This window comes from Syngnathoides biaculeatus, chromosome 15 (assembly GCF_019802595.1).
Source record: "Syngnathoides biaculeatus isolate LvHL_M chromosome 15, ASM1980259v1, whole genome shotgun sequence".
NCBI lineage: Eukaryota > Metazoa > Chordata > Actinopteri > Syngnathiformes > Syngnathidae > Syngnathoides > Syngnathoides biaculeatus.
In genome coordinates this window covers 17,918,669-17,937,067 of record NC_084654.1, presented here as the reverse complement: position 1 = coordinate 17,937,067, position 18,399 = coordinate 17,918,669, and the positions used below count along the sequence as shown (strand labels likewise).

Here is an 18,399-nt window from a genome sequence, read left to right as displayed (position 1 = left end):
GATGGTGCCATTGCAGTAATGTTATTAAAAAAGTGGGGAGAGTGGAGAGGATAGGTTCGATCCAAATAATCGGTGAATACCGAATTTTGAATATCACAGATCATGTTTGAATGAATTAAACTGGTGTCTCAAGACAGCAAAGCATTAGGCACTGACAATAGCCCTGCCCCCAGGCTTTGAACCAGCTGTGACTGATTCATGGGGGTGAACAGGAAATGACCTTTTTTTTTTTTTTGTCCGATCGCCCCATTTCCGCAAAACACTACCAATCAATATCATTATCAATATCAGTCAGCAACATTAAATGACACCCACATTGACCGTGACATTTTACCCGTCCCACAGAAACGAACGAGTGTCTACGAGAAGGAGAAGGACATCATCTCTGTGGTAAGTTGCTTCAAATTTGTCCTACTTCATCCCACTTTTTTTTTTAATTTTTATATTCTTTTTTTTTTTTTGTGTGTAAAGTGCCGTCAATTGGTGGTTGTGTGTGACGAGATCCTGACCTGCAGCCCGGAAGCTGTGCTCACCAATACCACACAGCTGGAGAGCGTCGACCTGGTCCCCGCTTCACCAGGAGATCAGCTGGTAATTTTTATGATTATGATGATTATTATCTGTACCCAACTGAAATTTTCCATCATGCTGACCTTCAAAGACACCAAACTTTTATTTCTCTTCACTGCTAAATCTCTTTTTTTTCATGTGCTTTTAACATTGGTTTACGTCATCACCTGCTTCTTTTCTCTCCCTCAAGGTTGTTCATGTCTTATGAAACCCGATGAACAATACACCGCGCTGCATCTGATGCACTCAAAGTAGCGATTTTTTTTTTTACCTCCTTTTGGCTTATTTGCCTCTTTTAGCATCTTACTCTCGCATCATTTTCCGATTCAAAGGAACAATTCCATTCGGTTCACTTTTCCTTCCCTTCTTGCTCAGTGACAGGCTTTCCTGCTGCATAATCATCATAATCACTCTTGATTGCTCTTTGTAATCTGCATCATACATATTCAGACTTTCCGCTCTTCATTTGACAAAAATACTTTTTATTTTAATTTCATTTTGGGTTTGATGTAAACATACTGTAAACACAATGTTAATTTTACACCATTTGACATTCGGCGGCAGCTTATCTGAAGGATTTTGACATTTTCTTTGTTTTCACATCTGAATAAAGAAAAATTATTAGCTTTCTATGACTAAAGCACAGATGAACGGGTTCAGAGGTCCCGGGTTTCAATCCCTTCCCCGCCTGTGTGGAATTTGCATGTTTTCCCCGTGCCTGCGTGGGATTCCTCCGGGCACTCCGGTTTCCTCCCACATCCCAAAAACATGCAACATTAATGGGACACTCTAAATTGCCCCTAGGTGTGATTGTGAGTGCGACTGTTTGTCTCAATGTGCCCTGCGATTGGCTGGCGACCAGTTCAGGGTGTACCCCGCCTACTGCTCGTTAACAGCTGGGATAGGCTCCAGCACTCCCCACGACCCTCGTGAGGATAAGCGGCTAAGAAAATGAATGGCCGGATGGAGGGATTTTCAACCAATGTACAAAAGTGAGGAAATTTCTGGATATTATTGCAATAAAGATTCCTCTTTTAGCGACAAAAATTTGGCAATGAATGCAAATCTCCTTTGCGTAGCCATGTGAAACATATCGATTGTGTCTCTGGGAGTGAAATTTGTTTGCTCTTATGGTTGAATGTAATGAATCAGAGCGACCTTGTGGCTAATTACCGAGCCAGCCGTCAATATACTGATGAAAGAACAATGCGGCTGCATGTGTGTGGTGTGTGTTTTGACTGCGCCGTCTTTCTTTAGCTGTTTGTGTCTGTGTGTGTTTGAGAGAGTTTTATTTCCCCCCCTCATTGTCTTTGTCTGTCTCAGGGCATCGAGATAACATCCATCGGCTCCAGTAACCACTATGTGACCGGAACGGCAGCAGAGGTCAGACTGTCTCAGCAATTTATATCACACCATATCAACAATCTTTAAAAACCTTCAGTTCTCATTCATTTCCACTTCTTAACAAAAAAAAAGATGAATTTTGGAGAGAAGCGAGTGAAAGCACTAAACTTAAATACATTTGTCCTACACTGTTAGCATTCACTTTATTTGCTGTTGAAACTACATTTGTACTATATGGTATAGTAAGTTAAAGTTAGCCACTGTAAAGAAGAAACAAAATTAAACAAAATCAACATTTTTGACCACAAACAATGAAAGGTTTGTCAACGAGGGAGAGTTACTGACGTAGTAAAGGTACCACACTTTTGGAAATGACAGACAAAAGGAAAAAAAAAGCCCATCATTTCAACATTGTCTTGGGTGTTCATATTCACCATCCAAAAAACATACATTTTGCCGCGATCCATGTGGTTGAAAATTGTGGCGTTTCAGGGCACGTTAAGACCTCCAGATATGCGATACGTACTGTAGTTTCCACAGTTTCAACTTTACACTCCGCGTCACAATGCAGAACTTTGTACTGCGGTTCCATCTTTTTATTAATTTCTACGAGCAGATGTTAACTTTCTTAGAAAGTGATGGAAATCATGGAGAATCTGTGGGTTTGTTTTCACAGCAGACCAAAGCTAATTGAGCCTGTAAAGTTAACAAGGGAGTGATTGAGGGCTTGGGGTCGTGATCATCAGCTGGTACAAGGACAGCTGGATCTCCTAAGCCGAAGGTCAAAAACTGGAACATGAAGTAGCTCATAAATTTACTACGCTTTGACTTTTTTGAATACGGCTTTAAAAGCGAAATAATAAATGTGTATATTACTAACAAAACTGAGATGAACTGTTGTGATATACTGTATAATCTTTACACTCTGGTGTCACATCAGAAAACAATTTATATCCTGTCTCCCCACTCTGGAACTTTCTCTACTACCTCCTCATGCCACTTAGGTTGTCCTCATGTACCTTTTTTTTTTTTAGCCATCAAATGACGTTGCAAAGATCTTAGCTGGAGATGAAGTGATCAAAGTCAACAACCAGATTGTGGTGAGTTTTGCTCATAGGAAATGCAAACACTAAAAGAGGAATAATCAATCATAAAGCCTGATGTTTGGAGGCATTGTTTAAAATGACACTTAAAACATTCTTTACTGGATAAGAGCGTAAAAAGGAATTCACCACCGATGTTAGTAAAAATCTAAAAACGATAACGCACTCAGTCTTAATGACGACCCAATAACCAAAAGGCATAATGTGAAGTGTAATAACTTACAGATGCATGGTACACTTTTTAACTGTTATACAACGGTGCTTCAGCATTGGCCTCACAGTTCTGAGGTCCCGGGTTGGATCCTGGACCTGCCTGTGTGGAGTTTGCATGTTCTCCCTGTGCCTGCCTGGGTTTTCTCTGGTCCGGGCAATCTGGTTTCCTCCCACATCCCAAAAACATACAACATTAATTGGACACTAAATTGCCCCTAGGTGTGATTGTGAGTGTGGCCGTTTGTCTCGACGTGCCCTGCGATTGGCTGGCAACCAATTCAGGGTGTACCCTGCCTCCTGCCTGTTGACAGCTGGGATAGGATCCAGCACTCTCGCGACCCTCGTGAGGATAAGCAGCTAAGATAATGGATGGATGTTATACAACTGTAAAAAAAAGATATTCAGACAGTCTGAATTTTAATGACAAAGGACAAAAAGAAAATGCAAGTCGGTCACATCCCATGCAGAAAATAGCGGCCTTAACTTTAATTAAAAAAAAAAAAACAAACAAACACATGGGCACATTTAATCCTATGAAACTAGCCAAAAATATTTTGCCTAGGGTAGATAAACTAAAGGATCTTCTGTTACGGCTCTGACGCACTGTGGAAAAGAAGCTACCGTCTGCAGTCGAAGTTGTTTTTGTTGGATTGTGTGTAAATCCTCAAAGTGGATCAATTCTGTATGTTGTGTTTCTGCCCCAATGCGGCAATATAATACCTGGGTAAAGACTTGCAATAAATTCATCTTTTCCAACTGATTTCCATGGGGGAGGTTGAGGGAAAAGTCTACCAGGCTTTTCACTTTTTCAGATGGTATTCTAGTTGTCATAGAGACTCTTTGGGCAGGTATTACCTCTTTGTAAGGGAACACTATAGTCCAGGACACAGGTGTGAAATTGACACCAGACATACTGTAAGCAATATACCGTATTTTCCACACTATAAGGCACAGATTCAATGAATGGCCTATTTTAAAATATTTTTTATATATAAGGCGCACCGCCTTGTAAGGCGCATAGTATAGACGCTACTGTAGAGGCTGGGGTTATGTTATGCATCCATTAGATGGAGCTGCACTAAAGGCTCAATATTGATCCACATATAAGGCGCACCGTGTGCCTTTGAGAAAATTAAAGGCTTTTAGGTGCGCCTTATAGTGCGGAAAATACGGTAGTGCTTCCGCTGCATTCCATATAAAAGTCAAACGGACATAAGTTCTGCATCTTAATGCATTAGGTGTTATTTTCCGCCAGATGGAGATGCCCTGTCACCGACTGAAAGAGCACACAGAAATATCCTGCTTTCGCTCAGTTTTGTGTCAAATTCCTGATCTTCAGTTACTGCACTGATGCGTTATTGTAAAGAATAATGAGTCGTTATTGTAGAATCCGTGTGACAGCACGTGTGTGTGTGTGTGTTGTTATTACATTAGGTGGGCTGGAGCCGGGCTAACCTTGTGAAGAAGTTACGGGAGAATCCCAGTGGCGTCACTCTGGTCCTGAAGAGGTCTTCCGGCTCGCTGTATCGCAGAGTTCCGGGCCAGCACTTCTTGTCTGCGCAGGTTATTGAAGGACTCAACCACGCTAATCATTCACTTGTGCTCCGAATGTAATTTGTTGCTGCGGTTAAAATATGCAACCCCTACACAAACTGTAGTGTCCAGTCTAGGAAATTCCCATTTAGATTTCTGTCACTAACTCGGTAGCTCACAAACTGCACTGTTGTGGTGGTTACGTCAAGACTTTGCAACAGTAACAAACATTCACTCACAGCTCAGATGTTTGTGTTTGTGCTGATAACCTTATCCGTTCCGAAGGAGGAGGATTACTATAAAGAGGAGAGCTCTGAAGAAGAGGTTGAAGAAGGAGAAGAGGATAATCCAAGGCACTCCATCTTCGAGAGGGTCGCAGCTTCTGTCCGGTCACTGTCTTTCAGGTAACGTCTTAATGATACAGTGCTACCTCTACTTACGAATGTCTCTAGTAACAAAAAAAATTCAGGTTACGAAACACCTCCTCGGAAAAATTTTGTCTCTAGTTATGAAAGAAAATTCAAGATATGAAAGGAAAAAACAGACGCTGGATTCACATCCCCCAAATTCCACTGAACGTAAACACCTTGTATCTTGATTTGTGTGGCGCGATAGAGCTGCTCTCCCATCGGCTTTTGCAATTTACATCTTCCTGGCATCTCATTGGCGAAGAGGGATGTCAATTTAATTATGATTTTCGTTTCCCTTGGACACTCAACTGTCACCTAATCACAGTTGATCTTCAATTGGAATTATTTCAGTCAGAATGAAAAAACGGTCTGCCACGAGTTATTGAGGTCTATCGAAAAGTTTGTAATTGCCTATAGATGCCGCATGATGGTGGGAAAACTCTTTTTTTTTTCTCCTACACAAGGCCGTGGCCTTCTACTATACAAAACTATGAGGGCCACCCAAACCCCCCCACCCCCCACCCCAAACGTCAACACAGTTACTTGGCCCCCAAATGGTGGCAAAGCAATAATGTTCAAAACAGCTTTTTGAACAAATAACGGCTGATCTGCGAATTGACAAGTGACGACTGGTGACTATGCGGGAGTACATTGTCCTACAATTTGGTTACAATGTTGTTTCAAAAAAGCTAATTACCGTAATTCTCCACCTACAGAGCGCAGCTAGTTATAAGCCTCACCCAGTACATTTGTAAAGGAAATCCCAAATGCCCACATTGTAACCCACATTGAAACACGAGATATTTACAAAGACAGTACACAGAGAGTTTAACGCTAGCCCCGCCACACTAACGCTACCGCCGTGCTAATGCTAGCGCTAGCGCTAACGGGGCCGGTTAAAAAAAACAACATATCGGTAAAAAACACTAAAACACGTCAGTAACACGCTAGCGCAGTGCTATCAGGGCTGGACCGGTAAAAGTCACTTCCCCGGCACATATATTCCACCAGTCTCACTCTTAGCTTTCCCGCTCGAGTGGCCCCTTGCGGCCGTTAAAAAAAAAAAATCACAAATTATTCGCATCACTGCATAAACCGCAGGTTTGAAAGCATGTGGAAAAAAGTAATGGTTCATAGGCCGGAAATTACGGTAAATTACCATCCATCTGATCATGTATTACAAAGCTAGGCTATGTTGTGAGTAGCTATTTGAGACAGCTGGCTTCTAGGTGTTTGCTACTTGATGTTTTTATACCTCAGTTATGTCAGCTTGGAGACAGTCGATGCTAGTATTGTTAGAACGGAACCTCCTAGCAACACTTTAACGTCATTAATCTGCCAGGGCACAGTAGGTGAAACAAGAGTGCAAATCCCATAAATTCCACTCTGCACACCCACGGGCCACGACTGATGGGGAGTGAGAGGACTGGAAGACATGAGTAAGAAGATAAATAGTTGAGGGAGTTTGCGATACATGCAGAAAAGATTCCGAGGAGGAAAGAGAGTGATGGAGATGGCTAGAGGAGACGGTGAGAGGTGATGAAGAACAGATGGGCCCTGATAAATGGATGTAGAAGGAGGGATGAAACACCCAGGGGAGGAATAATCTTTCTGGAAGAACAGCATGTTAACTTTACTGCTGAGCGAAGTTCGACATTTCATTTTACAACACACGTTATTGATTATTTCTAAAACTCTTTATTGATGATTTTAACCAATTCCAGGATACAGTGAAAGGTTCTCTGTATGTGCTCGCTCCATTTGACACGTGATTGGCAACCAACCCTCGCTGTTCGTGAGCTATAGGGACCGAGCCCTGTTGCAAATACCAAAAATCTGCGAGTAATTGATGACCTCCCTAAAAGGGCTTTGTCTTGTCTTGTGTCGGGATGCCAAAAGTTGGTAACACAGTGCTTCAAATGGAACAGATCATAAAGCGCCAACACCATGCATCTAGCTTGTACACAATCCTAAGCCCATTTTTTCATAAACAACTGTATTTAGGAGTTGTAAACTACAGTATTCAATAAAAACAAAGCACCTTGACATGTGGCTCATCGATAGAATTAGTTTTAACAAGCTAGCATAAACTAGGGGGTGCTGAATGCGTCAATCGATCGCGAGGCAGTCTTGGTCGATTGCAAGACGGACTGCCAAAAAAAAAAAAAAAAAAAAAGACGTCAGCCAATGTACGCTCTACACTGCACGAGTGTGCTATTCTACATCGCTGATGCAGTCTCTTGGCAGATATTCTGCATTTCGCGCAAAAAATAATAATCCATTGCAAATGAAAAATATAACATGCATCTATTCAGTTTGTTAGGGATGACTGGTTGTTACATCCAATGGCACAATTCACATAAGTACTGTAATAAATGAAATGAAGAAGCCACTGGGAACTTTCTATGACAACCGCTGTTCTTCCACACTCCATCATTCCTAGTTTACCTTACACCCGCCCCCCGCTCTTAAAGATGTCCACTCATAATTACAAATGTTACAGCAGTGATTTCCAAACAGTGTGCTGCGGTACATTAATGTGCTTTGAGCGCTCTTCAGGTGTGCCGTGGGAAGTTATCCAGTTTTATGTAATAGCTAAAAAACCCATTTATTTCCAAGAAATAATGTATATTTATTTATCTATTTATGCCAGTGAGGCACAATGACAGACAGAACAAAAAAAATCCTCTTCTATTTGACGGCAGGATGTACATACAGTAATTAATCTATCCATTTTTTGGTGATATTTTCTTTCGTTGATGTGCCGTGGGATTTTTCAATTGTAAAATATGTGCCTTGGCTCTATAAAGGTTGGAAATCACTGCGTTACAGTACTTACGCAGCCCAGTTAGCAACACAGTCTGGGCAACGTAAAGCGAAGACGAGCTAGACATGCTGCTTATGTATACTTTCAATATTAATGGAGAAAGTTAAAAAAAGAAATGCTGTTGTTTTTAGATGCAATAACTGTCAGAGTATGTGAACAATCGAAGAAAAAGTAGTTAAACTGGACGAGGTTTTCTCTTTTACAAGTGGGAAAGGTCTGGTCTGAAGACAAAGTAGAAAGTCCAGGATGAGATGGTGGGTAATTTTAAAATTCCACCTTGGCACAGCCTGATCCAGGATGAAATCACAGACAATGCAGTGCACAAAAAGCTAATTCTGTATTTTTAATTTGGGAGGCAACATAGCATTAACCTTAAAATGGTTTGGGAGCATCATCATCGTCCCTCCCCCTCAAGCCTCCACCTCCCTTGTCGTCGGTAGCTTGGGAGAGGCTGGCTGCTTGAAAAGTAGATCTTGGGGTAAAAAAGTCTGGGCACCCCTGCTGTAAACTAACAAATATTCGCACGAGCACTTTGTCATGAAATTCACTTTTGGGCATTTAAAAACAATATTCAGACTTAGAGAATTCTGGCAAATTATTATAAGCGCTATTATTAGTTGGTGCATTTGGAGAGATGCAGAAAAGTACTTTGTTTCATTCATGCACACCAGGTGCATTGAAGGTCCCCTAACAAAAGGGACATCTCAAGCGCAGATGCAAAACTAATGAACGTTTTCAGAGAATAATGGAGGTAGGTTAAATAAAATATATGAATTTTCAAATGCCGAACTGTGCCAGGGTTCACTGCATTCTGCTCTAACCCCAGATTAATCCATCATTGACCTTCAAGGTCATCCATCCATTTTCTCGCTCTTATCTTTTATCAGCCACGTGTAGCACGACACTATCATTGACGTCTTGTAAGGTTCGTTTGTGTACATTTTGGTGTGCAGGAGAGCCGTTCAAGGGCCAGAGGTGATCGAGGAGCCCATGGGACAGGAGGAGTCAGAGCTGTCTGCCGACAAGGAGCTCGAAGGCCGGCTCCCTCCGGAGGGGGCTCCATCGTCACTTTCAGTCTCAGGTACACTAGGATCGTTCTTCCAATAACGATCAAGTCCTTCACTTGTTATTAATTTACAAGTTGATCCCTTGGATCCTCTCTGATGTTCCCTGAACACCCTCCATTTGCGTTTTCCAGGAGAGTTTGAAAGTTTGGCTGGTTTGAGACTTTCCCCGGGCCCCACCCAGAGAAGGGACCCCACGTCGTCGCCAATAAGCGTTTCACCCTTCGAATTCTGTCAAAGTTCTTCACTGCAGGCACTTAGCCACGAGAGAGCGAGTGTCAGTTCTTGTCCTGAAATGGTGGGCCACACGGTAGGAAGAAGACAACACCTGAGGTTCAAATTAAGCTAACAGATGTTGGACTATTGGCTCAATATCTGGTTTATTGTCAGGTACAACAAGAGATAAAGAAGAGTTCGATTAAAGGTTCGTTTGAAGAAGATCCCCGACGACAACTGTTTCCTCGCCACTTACGCCGCTTAAACTGATCATATCCTTTAATCTCATCTCATCCCAGGTATGACGACGTCCCTCAGTCGGCGCCGCGTGTCCTGCCGAGAGCTGGTGCTGCCCGACTGCGACGGCTGGCTGTGGAAGAAGAGGAAGGAGAGCAGCGTTTTCATCGCCCAGAAGTGGCAACGCTTCTGGTTCGTCCTCAAGGGGCCGTCGCTCTACTGGTACACCAGCCAACAGGTGCGAAGGGGCAGTCATGGCAACTGGAACCTTTAAAGCTGATGTCTCCGTGCGGCTGCACCGAAATGTTTTAGTGACCTGCTTTTGGCTCCATCAAGTCAAGGCACTACCTCACAGTTCTGAGGACCGGGGTTCAAATCCCGGCCCCGCATGTGTGAAGTTTGCATGTTCTCCCGTGCCTGCGTGGGTTTTCTCCGGGTATTCCGGCTTCCTGCCACATCCTTAAAGACGCGCAATAATTGGAAACTGTAAATTACTTGTTGTTGCTGTCCAAACATCCATTTTGACTCATCTTTACATTCTCTCTTATCCAGGATGAGAAGGCGGAGGGTTTGGTCAACGTTGCCAGTTACAGCATCGAGAGCGCTGGCGAGCACAAGAGGAAATAGTAAGGACAAACGTGTTTGTTAAGTTGAGTGTTTCCTAAACGTGATTCATTCTAATACTTTTCCGTGTGATTCCTCTTCTTGTTATTGTTCCAAAGTGTGTTCAAAATGTGCCATCAACGATTTCAAAACTTCTTCTTCGCAGCTGACAATGTCAGCGACATGAGCAAGTAAGTTGATTTGAGTCTCCCCCCCCCCCTTTAATTTAGATTTCCTTTAGCCAAAGAGGTCAGTTCTTAAATATTAGTCCATACTGCCCCCTGCAGTTATTTTTACACACAACATTATGACAAATATATGTGAAACCTTGAGTAAGAGCTTGTTTTTCAATACATTTTTTTTCCCACTTATTTTCCGTAGGTGGATTAACTGCCTCATCACGGCCATTAATAAGCACAAGAAGCTGAGCCCGGGCCCAGACAGTGAAGAAGGTACCGTCATGCTTAATCCAATTATGATTTTAAATGTTGTAGAGCATTTCATTCAGAATTGCTGAGATTGTTTTTTTATATTTGTGCCCTGATTTGTCTCGTATGTAGAAGCTAATTAACCCAAATGATAATTGTGAGGCGGCACGGTGTATCAATTGGAAAGCGTTGGCCTCACATTTCTGAGGTCCCGGGTTTGATCCCGATCCCGCCTGTGTGGAGTTTGCATGTTCTCCCCGTGCCTGTGTGGGTTTTCTCCGGGCACTCCGGTTTCCTCCCACATCTCAAAAACAGGCAACATTAATTGAACACTCTAAATTGCCCCAAGGTGTGATCGTGAGTGCGGCTATTGTCCGTCTCTATGTGCCCTGTGATTGGCTGGCAAACAGTTCAGGGTGTACCCCGCCTCCTGCCCGTTGACAGCTGGGATAGGCTCCAGCACTCCCGCAACCCTTGTGAGGATAAGTGGCAGAGAAAATGGATGAATGGATGGATGGATGATATTTTTGATGCTTCAATAGCATTATTATACTTCCTGTTTTACAAAAAGTAGTAAAGCACATTATGATTTTTCTATTAATGTCAAATTACAGTTATTTAGTTGCATTACTGAAACAAAACAATTCCTTATTCCTGTTAAAGTTATTAAATGCTGTGATCACACTGAAACATTCTTTTTTTATCTGCATGTGATTATTCCATGGATATTATTTGCTGATTAAAATGTCAGACTACAATTATTAACTTGTATTCCTAAACAAAACAAAAATAGTGTATACATGAATAAAATTTGACTCCAATTAGTGTGTGAAAAGGTTGATTCAGTTTTGAATTTCATTCAAAATGAAATCGATGGAGTTATATTAAACCGCCTCATTATCCTGAATATTATATCCTTTATATATCCTTATCCTTTTTGATTTTGGGTGGAGGGCATTTTAATGGCAGGTGGTCTTAACAATTTTACTCAATCTTTATTGATCCACGGCAGCTTTCTACATAAATATATATATATATATATCAGCACACCAGCAAAAAAAAAAATAGATACAAATTCTGCCCACATAAGTGTTATTGAATAATTTCCTGATGAAATCTCACTCAGTTAAGTGCGACATTACATCCTATGGGAAAAATACTTGACTACATTTTTTTTTTTTTGGTTTTAAATCAGAGTGTTACAGTGAGACAGAGTCGGAGAATGAGGGATCCCCTTCGCCCCGCAGGAGAAATAAGGTCAGTGAACTTGCAAAAGTAAACACATTATTTACAAACAGTCTTAATAGGTGTTGATGATGTGCGACAGAAAGTGCATTCCAGCACGTTGCCTCGCCCGAAGCGCAAGACCAACATTAAGATGCCATTGCCAAGTTCTTCAACAGGGGGCAGCAAAGGTATGATTATGCCTCTAAATCACTTCTGCTCCCTACGGTTCAATAAAACTTCACATATGGCTGTTTCAGCTGCCCCAGAAGACGAAATGGGCAAGATGTTGAACAACATCAAGGAAGGAGGCGTGTCGCTGATGGGCCACGAGCAACCGTTCACGCACGATCACTTCAGGAGGTCTTTCATCCGGCGCAACAAGAACCCCGTCATCAACGAGAAAGTGCACACGCTCCGCGCCCTACAGAGCACCCTGAAGGTGAGTGTCGGCGATGGGGGTATCAAACCAGTGGTTTCGCCTTCCAAGTTCATTTAAGCATTGAGTACAGTAAAAGGAAAAAGTTTTTTTCAACCCATATTAAATTGAATACACAACAAAGACAAAATTTTAAAAGTTCAAACTGCTAAACATTTTTTTCCTTCCAACTATTCACTCATTTTGAATTTGATGCCCGCAACACATCCCCCAAAACCTGGGACAGGGGCATGTTTACCAGTGTATTACAGCGACTTTCATTTTAACAGTACTGAGTAAGCGTTTGAGAAAGGAAGACTCGAATGGTTGTAGGTGCAACTCTTTTCCATTCTTGCTTCATCTGCAACTTTAATTGTTCAACAGTCTGGTGTCTCTGTTGCTGTATTTGGAGCTTCGCAATGTACCATATATTTTCAAAGGGACACAGGTCTGAATGCCTGTGGGGCCAGTCTAGTACTCATTTTCTAGAAAGCCACGTTGTTGTAACATGTCCACTAATGTGGGTCGGCATTGTCTTGTTGCAATAAGCAGGGATTTCCCTAAAAAATAATTTCCTTGGATGGCAGCATATGTTGTGAAATTTACACTGACAAGAATCCCGATGGTCCTCTTCCTTTTCGACAAAGAGGACACGACGTCCATGATTTCCCAAATGAATTTGAAATGTGGACTCGTCAGACCTCAGCACGCTTTCCCATTTTGCTATAGCTACTGTATTTCTACAGCTTCATCTATCCATATCTATCTAACTGTAATATATTCGGGCTGCAACTAACAAATATTTTCATAATCAAATAGTTGGTGAATAGTTGGCTAAAAATGACTTTGGGCTCTCCCTTTCCAGAGATAGAAGTATAGGAGAACACAAACGGTAGATACTGCAGATGTAAATCCCTTCATTGTTCTCCAGGCCAAAGAAGCTGAATTACAGCAGATCAACAAAATTCTAGAAGGTTCCACAGTGACGGCATCAATGTACCGCCAGTGGAAGGAGCAGAACGAAGAACTGGTTCAGGAAATCGAAAAACTGGCCTCTCTCAGGGCCTCCAAAGTCGGAGACGCCAACGCCGCCGCCGACGTCGCGGCGCCAGACACGCCTGCCGATGGGGTTGCCTTGGAAACTGTCGCCGTGGAAACAAGCGCTGCGGAGACAGAAGGTGCATTTAGACTGAACCTCAGCGAGGGCGAGCAGCTGGTGGACGCCGAGCCCTCGGATGTTCTCCTGGAGCTCCCTCAGGGCTCTCCGGCGGATGAGACCGGCTGCGGCGGCTTGGAACTCTCGCTCGGCTCTCTGCAGGAATCCATCAACAAAGAGCTGAGCCAGATGAGGGAGAGCGGAGAGACGGACGAAACTTATTTCTACATTTAAACGCAGCTCCTGTTGTGTGTGTCACTACAGAGACAAACGGAAGGACGCCGTTCAGTTTTAAAACTCACCACAAAGGTTTACTTCACAGCCTTTTTTTTTTTTTTTTTTTTTTTTTTAAACTGTCCTCAAAAGCCAGCATTCATCTGTGTTGGTGGACACATGACTCAGAATCACAGGGACGAAGTCAAACCAGAGGTTTCTGAACCAGAAGACGACGTTTACACTATGATCCTGGCGGCCACGGCAGCCCCGTCGCCCGAAACGATATGGGAGTGCAAAAATGAGGTCGGGATGGGACAAGAATTTGTAAAAACACAAACATCGAGTCGCCTGGAGTTAAATGTGCTGCGTTAAGTAATAGTCCACAACACAACGCGGCACCGTTCTGTAGTGCAGGGGTGTCAAACCCGTTTTTGTCGCAGGCCACGTTGGAGTTCCAGTTTCCCTCATCGGGTCGTTATGACTGTGAAACCATAAAAATCTTTTACCGCCTCATCGTAATTTTAAATTTTAGTACAGATTTGGACAAAAATCTCGGAAGTTCATACACGTGATTTAGCTTTGTGAGGCACATAAAGTCATCTGGCAGGCCGAGTCTGGCCCCGGGGGCTTGAGTTTGACACCAGTGCTGTAGTGGGATGGGAAGTATACAGTATATATTAATTGGTATCTAATGAACTTCAATGATAACGCTACTAAAATGTAATGGAATGTTTAATTTACCGACAATGCCTCCCATGGAATATAAACAGACGTGGCAAGCCGTGATTGCCGTGGATGCCTGGAGAAATTTTTAAATTGTGACTCAAGTACTTCAAGTAAAGAAGTACAGAGAACTTGACTGAGTAAAAATCAGTCTTCACGGCACAGTAATTGTATATAATAATAATTTTGATGGCCACACAGAGCGCAGTTGGTTAGCATATCTGCCTCAGAGTTCAGAGGCCCGGGGTTCAAATCCAAGCCCCGCCTGTGCAGGGTTTGCTTATACTCCGCCTTCCTGCATGGATTTTCTCCAGGAACTCCGGTTTCCTCCCACATCCCAAAAACATGCATAATCGGTTGATGGTTGAAGACTCTAAATTGCCCGTAGGTCTGAATGTGAGTGCCAATGGTTGTCTGTGCCCCGCTAGTGGCTGGGGACCAGTTCAGGGTCTCCTTTTCTTAACTCGGGCTTTTACGCTATCAAAATCTAATCAAGCCAACTGTGGATTTTAGGGCAAAGTGACACAACTGACAAAGATGATACGATGACCGCTATCATATTTTCCATTACACTCGCACCTCACCTTCTCTCCAATAGCCCACCTTGGCTGGGTTTGGGATTGTGATGGAAATTATGCAACGTGATCAGATGATCATGTCGTGTCTCCTGGTTTAGTAAGCAGTGCGTGGCTCTTTAACCGAGGTTTGTTTTGAACGTCCTCGTTCCAAGTACTGTGGTGCCTCCATTTTTGAGTGATGAGTTTTTCGAGACGAGCGCAAGCTTGCCAGATAATTTAATTTACAGTCCGTTTTTTTTTTTTTTTTTTACTGTTTTTTTTTTCTCATTTAGTGGTTTTGCCATTTACAGTATTTTTTTTTTTTTTCAATATTTATTTCTTGAGGTGGCGGCACGGTGGCTCAGCTGTTAAAGCGTTGGCCTCACAGTTCCGAGGAGCCGGGTTCAATCCCAGCCCTCCCTGTGTGGAGTTTGCATGTTCTCCCCTGTGCCTGCGTGGTTTTTCTCCGGGCACTCTGGTTTCCTCCCACATCCCAAAAACATGCAACATTAATTGGACACTTCAAATTTCCCGTAGGTGTGATTGTGAGTGTGACTCTTGTCTGTCTCGTTGTGCCCTGCGATTGGCTGGCAACCAGTTCAGGATGTACCCCGCCTTCTGTCTGTTGATAGCTGGCATAGGCTCCAGCACTCCTTGCGACTGTTGTGAGGATAAGCGGCAAAAGAAAATGGATGGATGGAGGTCTTAAGCTTTTTAAACCCTTAACCACACACTTATCAACTTTTGTCAGACAGGCATTAACATTTCCTCACATTTCTCTCTTATAAACACCCTCAAATGTCAAACCTTTGTAGATTAAAAAAAAAAGTACACTTCCGAAGTCCTGAATGAAACAAAAGCTCAAAACCTGTTTGAGGCCAAAACATTTATTTGAAAGATAAATTTATAAATGTCCCTCCATTCAGTTTCTTCCGTTCTATCCTGGACTGAGAACCCTACAAGCGTTTTCCTATAAAAACAAAAATATCCCATTTTTTAGAGATAACAAATTTAATTTTTATGATCAATCTGTGCGGTTGGGCACACAAGAAATAATAATAATAATAATAATAGCGACTCAGGCGTATTTTACATTTCCTTTGGCCAGTTGACACGGCTCTACTGTAGTATTCTTGGTGCAAAAAAAAAGGTATGGGTCGAAGTTGGCACTCTATTTTTTTTCTTATAAACAGACGTGCCATTTTCGAATTACGTGTGAAAACTGCAGCCACGACGTGTTGTGCAGGTGGGCCGAAATGACGCGGGGGGCCGCCGGTGGTTGCCAATGGTCTACAGTCCTTTATCCAATCAGGATGCCGAAAACGATGTGGGTTTTACCTGAGCGAAACAGGATACAGAACACAATACGCATTAATACGCTGTTAAAAAAAGAAAGCTTTATACAGAATAACAAAATGACACATACATACACAAAAATGTGTGTAATCGTGAAGCGCTTCAAAACAACTGAGTTATAGTGTATAGTGTTATAAATTACACTACTTTTCCTATTGAAAAAATTATTACAAACATTTCCCAAAATATTTTTGCGCAGTACTGGAACGGATTAATGACCTTTCTATTCATTTCAATGCGGGAAGATGATTTGTTTTGGGGTTCTGAACATCGTCATGGAACTAATTCCCAAGTCACGCCATTACTGTAATTGTGACTTTTTTGTGGTTATGCGACAGCTCAAATGGGACACTAGAAGAGCCTGTAAAGTGCATTTTTGCCATTTCTTGCAAGAAATAAACAGCAATTTGTGATTTCCAAGAAAGTACGCCAATGTTTCGGCAAATTTTGCAAGATCGCTGCGTGAATAGCGACGAAACAGTGCTTTATTTACATGCGCCTGTGAAATATACATTTTTATTTTAGACCTTAACTTGTTGCAGTATGTTTACAGATTGAACAAGTTGCCAATCGTCAGTATAACATGTATTTAATTCCATGTCATGAATTGTAACATAGTATATAGTATGTAACATAGTACAAGCTTTTTTAAAATGTGATTTGTAAATATCGTTTTAAAGTTATGTGCCGTGTGTGCTCGTGAATTGACATTTGGAAATATTTGCACACATGTACACATAAATCACTGCCAATGTAGTTTTATTTTCATTTCATTTTATTTTTCCCATATATTGTACAGGTGGATTTTGGGAAATCAGAATATAGTTGGATAATAACTTACACACAAAGCAAATTATTTCTTAAAAAAAAAAACAACACAATTCACCATCTCGAAAAATTCAATTATTGCATAAGAAAGCATAAAAAATGATTTATTTAATACAGTAGTTGAATAGGATTGGCCTTCTGGAAAGTATTTTACTGTGTTAAGCAAATCTCCTTAATACACAAATTTCACTTTTTAATTGAACGGCTGTACTGAAATGAACTTAGTACCTTATTCAAATGTATCGCGATGAACATTTGTTTATGAATTATCCATCATGGTTATGTATTGCTTGTGAAGTAGTGACGCGTTTAAAAACCTTTGACTGGCTCATTTTAACTGGGTGAGTCATTTGATAATAAATAAAAAAAAGAAAAAAAGAGCGTCATGATCGGCCACATGATTCAGCTTCACCCACATTTGTCAACCTATTCTGAATGTATGATTTGTATCATTTCTAATGATAAGCATTCTTTCCTTTTTTCTTTTTTACCCTGCTTATGCCATGTGACGTAACCTAGCAACACTATCGTTATTGGTGAGGGTAATGCCTTTAAAAGCAGAATAAAACGTGAGGAAGATGATCATTCCCCCCTCTTTTTCCTCCCTTTTCATGTAACGAAATAGCATCAAAACATTAGAAACATTATAATGCTGCGCTGTTGCAAACAATTTTCTATTGTAAATCAAATGTAAAACTATCCATTCAAGCTATAACACGTCACCTGTTGTGCACAAATATGTGATTTCCAATTTTTTTTGTCACTCGTTATAAGTTTAAAGATGAATTACAATTTAGGTGTAACATTAGTTGGTTAATTAAATTTAATTGAATTGGCTCATTCAGGGCAGTACGGTGGCTCAGCTGGAAAGCGTTGGCCTCACAGTTCTGAGGTCCTGGGTTCAATCCCGGACCTGCCTGTGTGGAGTCTGCATGTTCTCCCCGTGCCTGTGTGGGTTTTCTCCGGGCACTCCGGTTTCCTCCCACATCCCAAAATCATGCAACATTAATTCAACCAGTTCAGGGTGTACCCCGCCTCCTGTGCATTGACAGCTGGGATTGGCTCCGGCGCTCCCTGCCACCCTCGTGAGGATAAGCGGCTAAGAAAATGGGTGGAAGGATGGATGGCTCATTCAGCTAATTAACCCTGTTAAGTAAGTAGTCGTGCTGTCTCTTTATCAACGCAGCGTAGCCAAGGCAGCCATCTTCCATCCATTCATCCATCCATTTTCTTTGCCGCTTATTCTCACGAGGGTCGCGAGGAGTGCTGGAGACTATTCACGCTGTCAACAGACAGGAGGCGGGGTACACTCCTAACTGGTCGCCAGCCAATGGCAGGGCACATGGAGACAAACAGGCACACTCACGTTCACA

At 42.1% G+C, this 18,399-nt stretch overlaps 1 protein-coding gene across 2 annotated transcripts in view; it reads left to right on the top strand.

Moving 5' to 3' along the window:
- Positions 1–17,643, top strand: part of cnksr1 (connector enhancer of kinase suppressor of Ras 1) — a 34,839-nt gene extending 17,196 nt beyond the window's left edge. For both annotated transcript variants that reach the window (XM_061843390.1, XM_061843391.1), the window contains 17 exons: positions 346–390; positions 472–591; positions 1,894–1,953; positions 2,949–3,014; positions 4,665–4,793; positions 5,049–5,167; positions 8,954–9,081; positions 9,199–9,374; positions 9,455–9,488; positions 9,580–9,755; positions 10,070–10,143; positions 10,240–10,311; positions 10,502–10,572; positions 11,744–11,805; positions 11,876–11,963; positions 12,033–12,214; positions 13,122–17,643. In XM_061843390.1, coding sequence (XP_061699374.1) covers positions 346–390; positions 472–591; positions 1,894–1,953; positions 2,949–3,014; positions 4,665–4,793; positions 5,049–5,167; positions 8,954–9,081; positions 9,199–9,374; positions 9,455–9,488; positions 9,580–9,755; positions 10,070–10,143; positions 10,240–10,311; positions 10,502–10,572; positions 11,744–11,805; positions 11,876–11,963; positions 12,033–12,214; positions 13,122–13,580 — 2,061 coding nt within the window. In that variant the 3' untranslated portion in view covers positions 13,581–17,643. The remainder of the gene's footprint in view (positions 1–345; positions 391–471; positions 592–1,893; positions 1,954–2,948; positions 3,015–4,664; positions 4,794–5,048; positions 5,168–8,953; positions 9,082–9,198; positions 9,375–9,454; positions 9,489–9,579; positions 9,756–10,069; positions 10,144–10,239; positions 10,312–10,501; positions 10,573–11,743; positions 11,806–11,875; positions 11,964–12,032; positions 12,215–13,121) is intronic.
- The last annotated feature ends 756 nt before the right edge of the window (positions 17,644–18,399 follow it).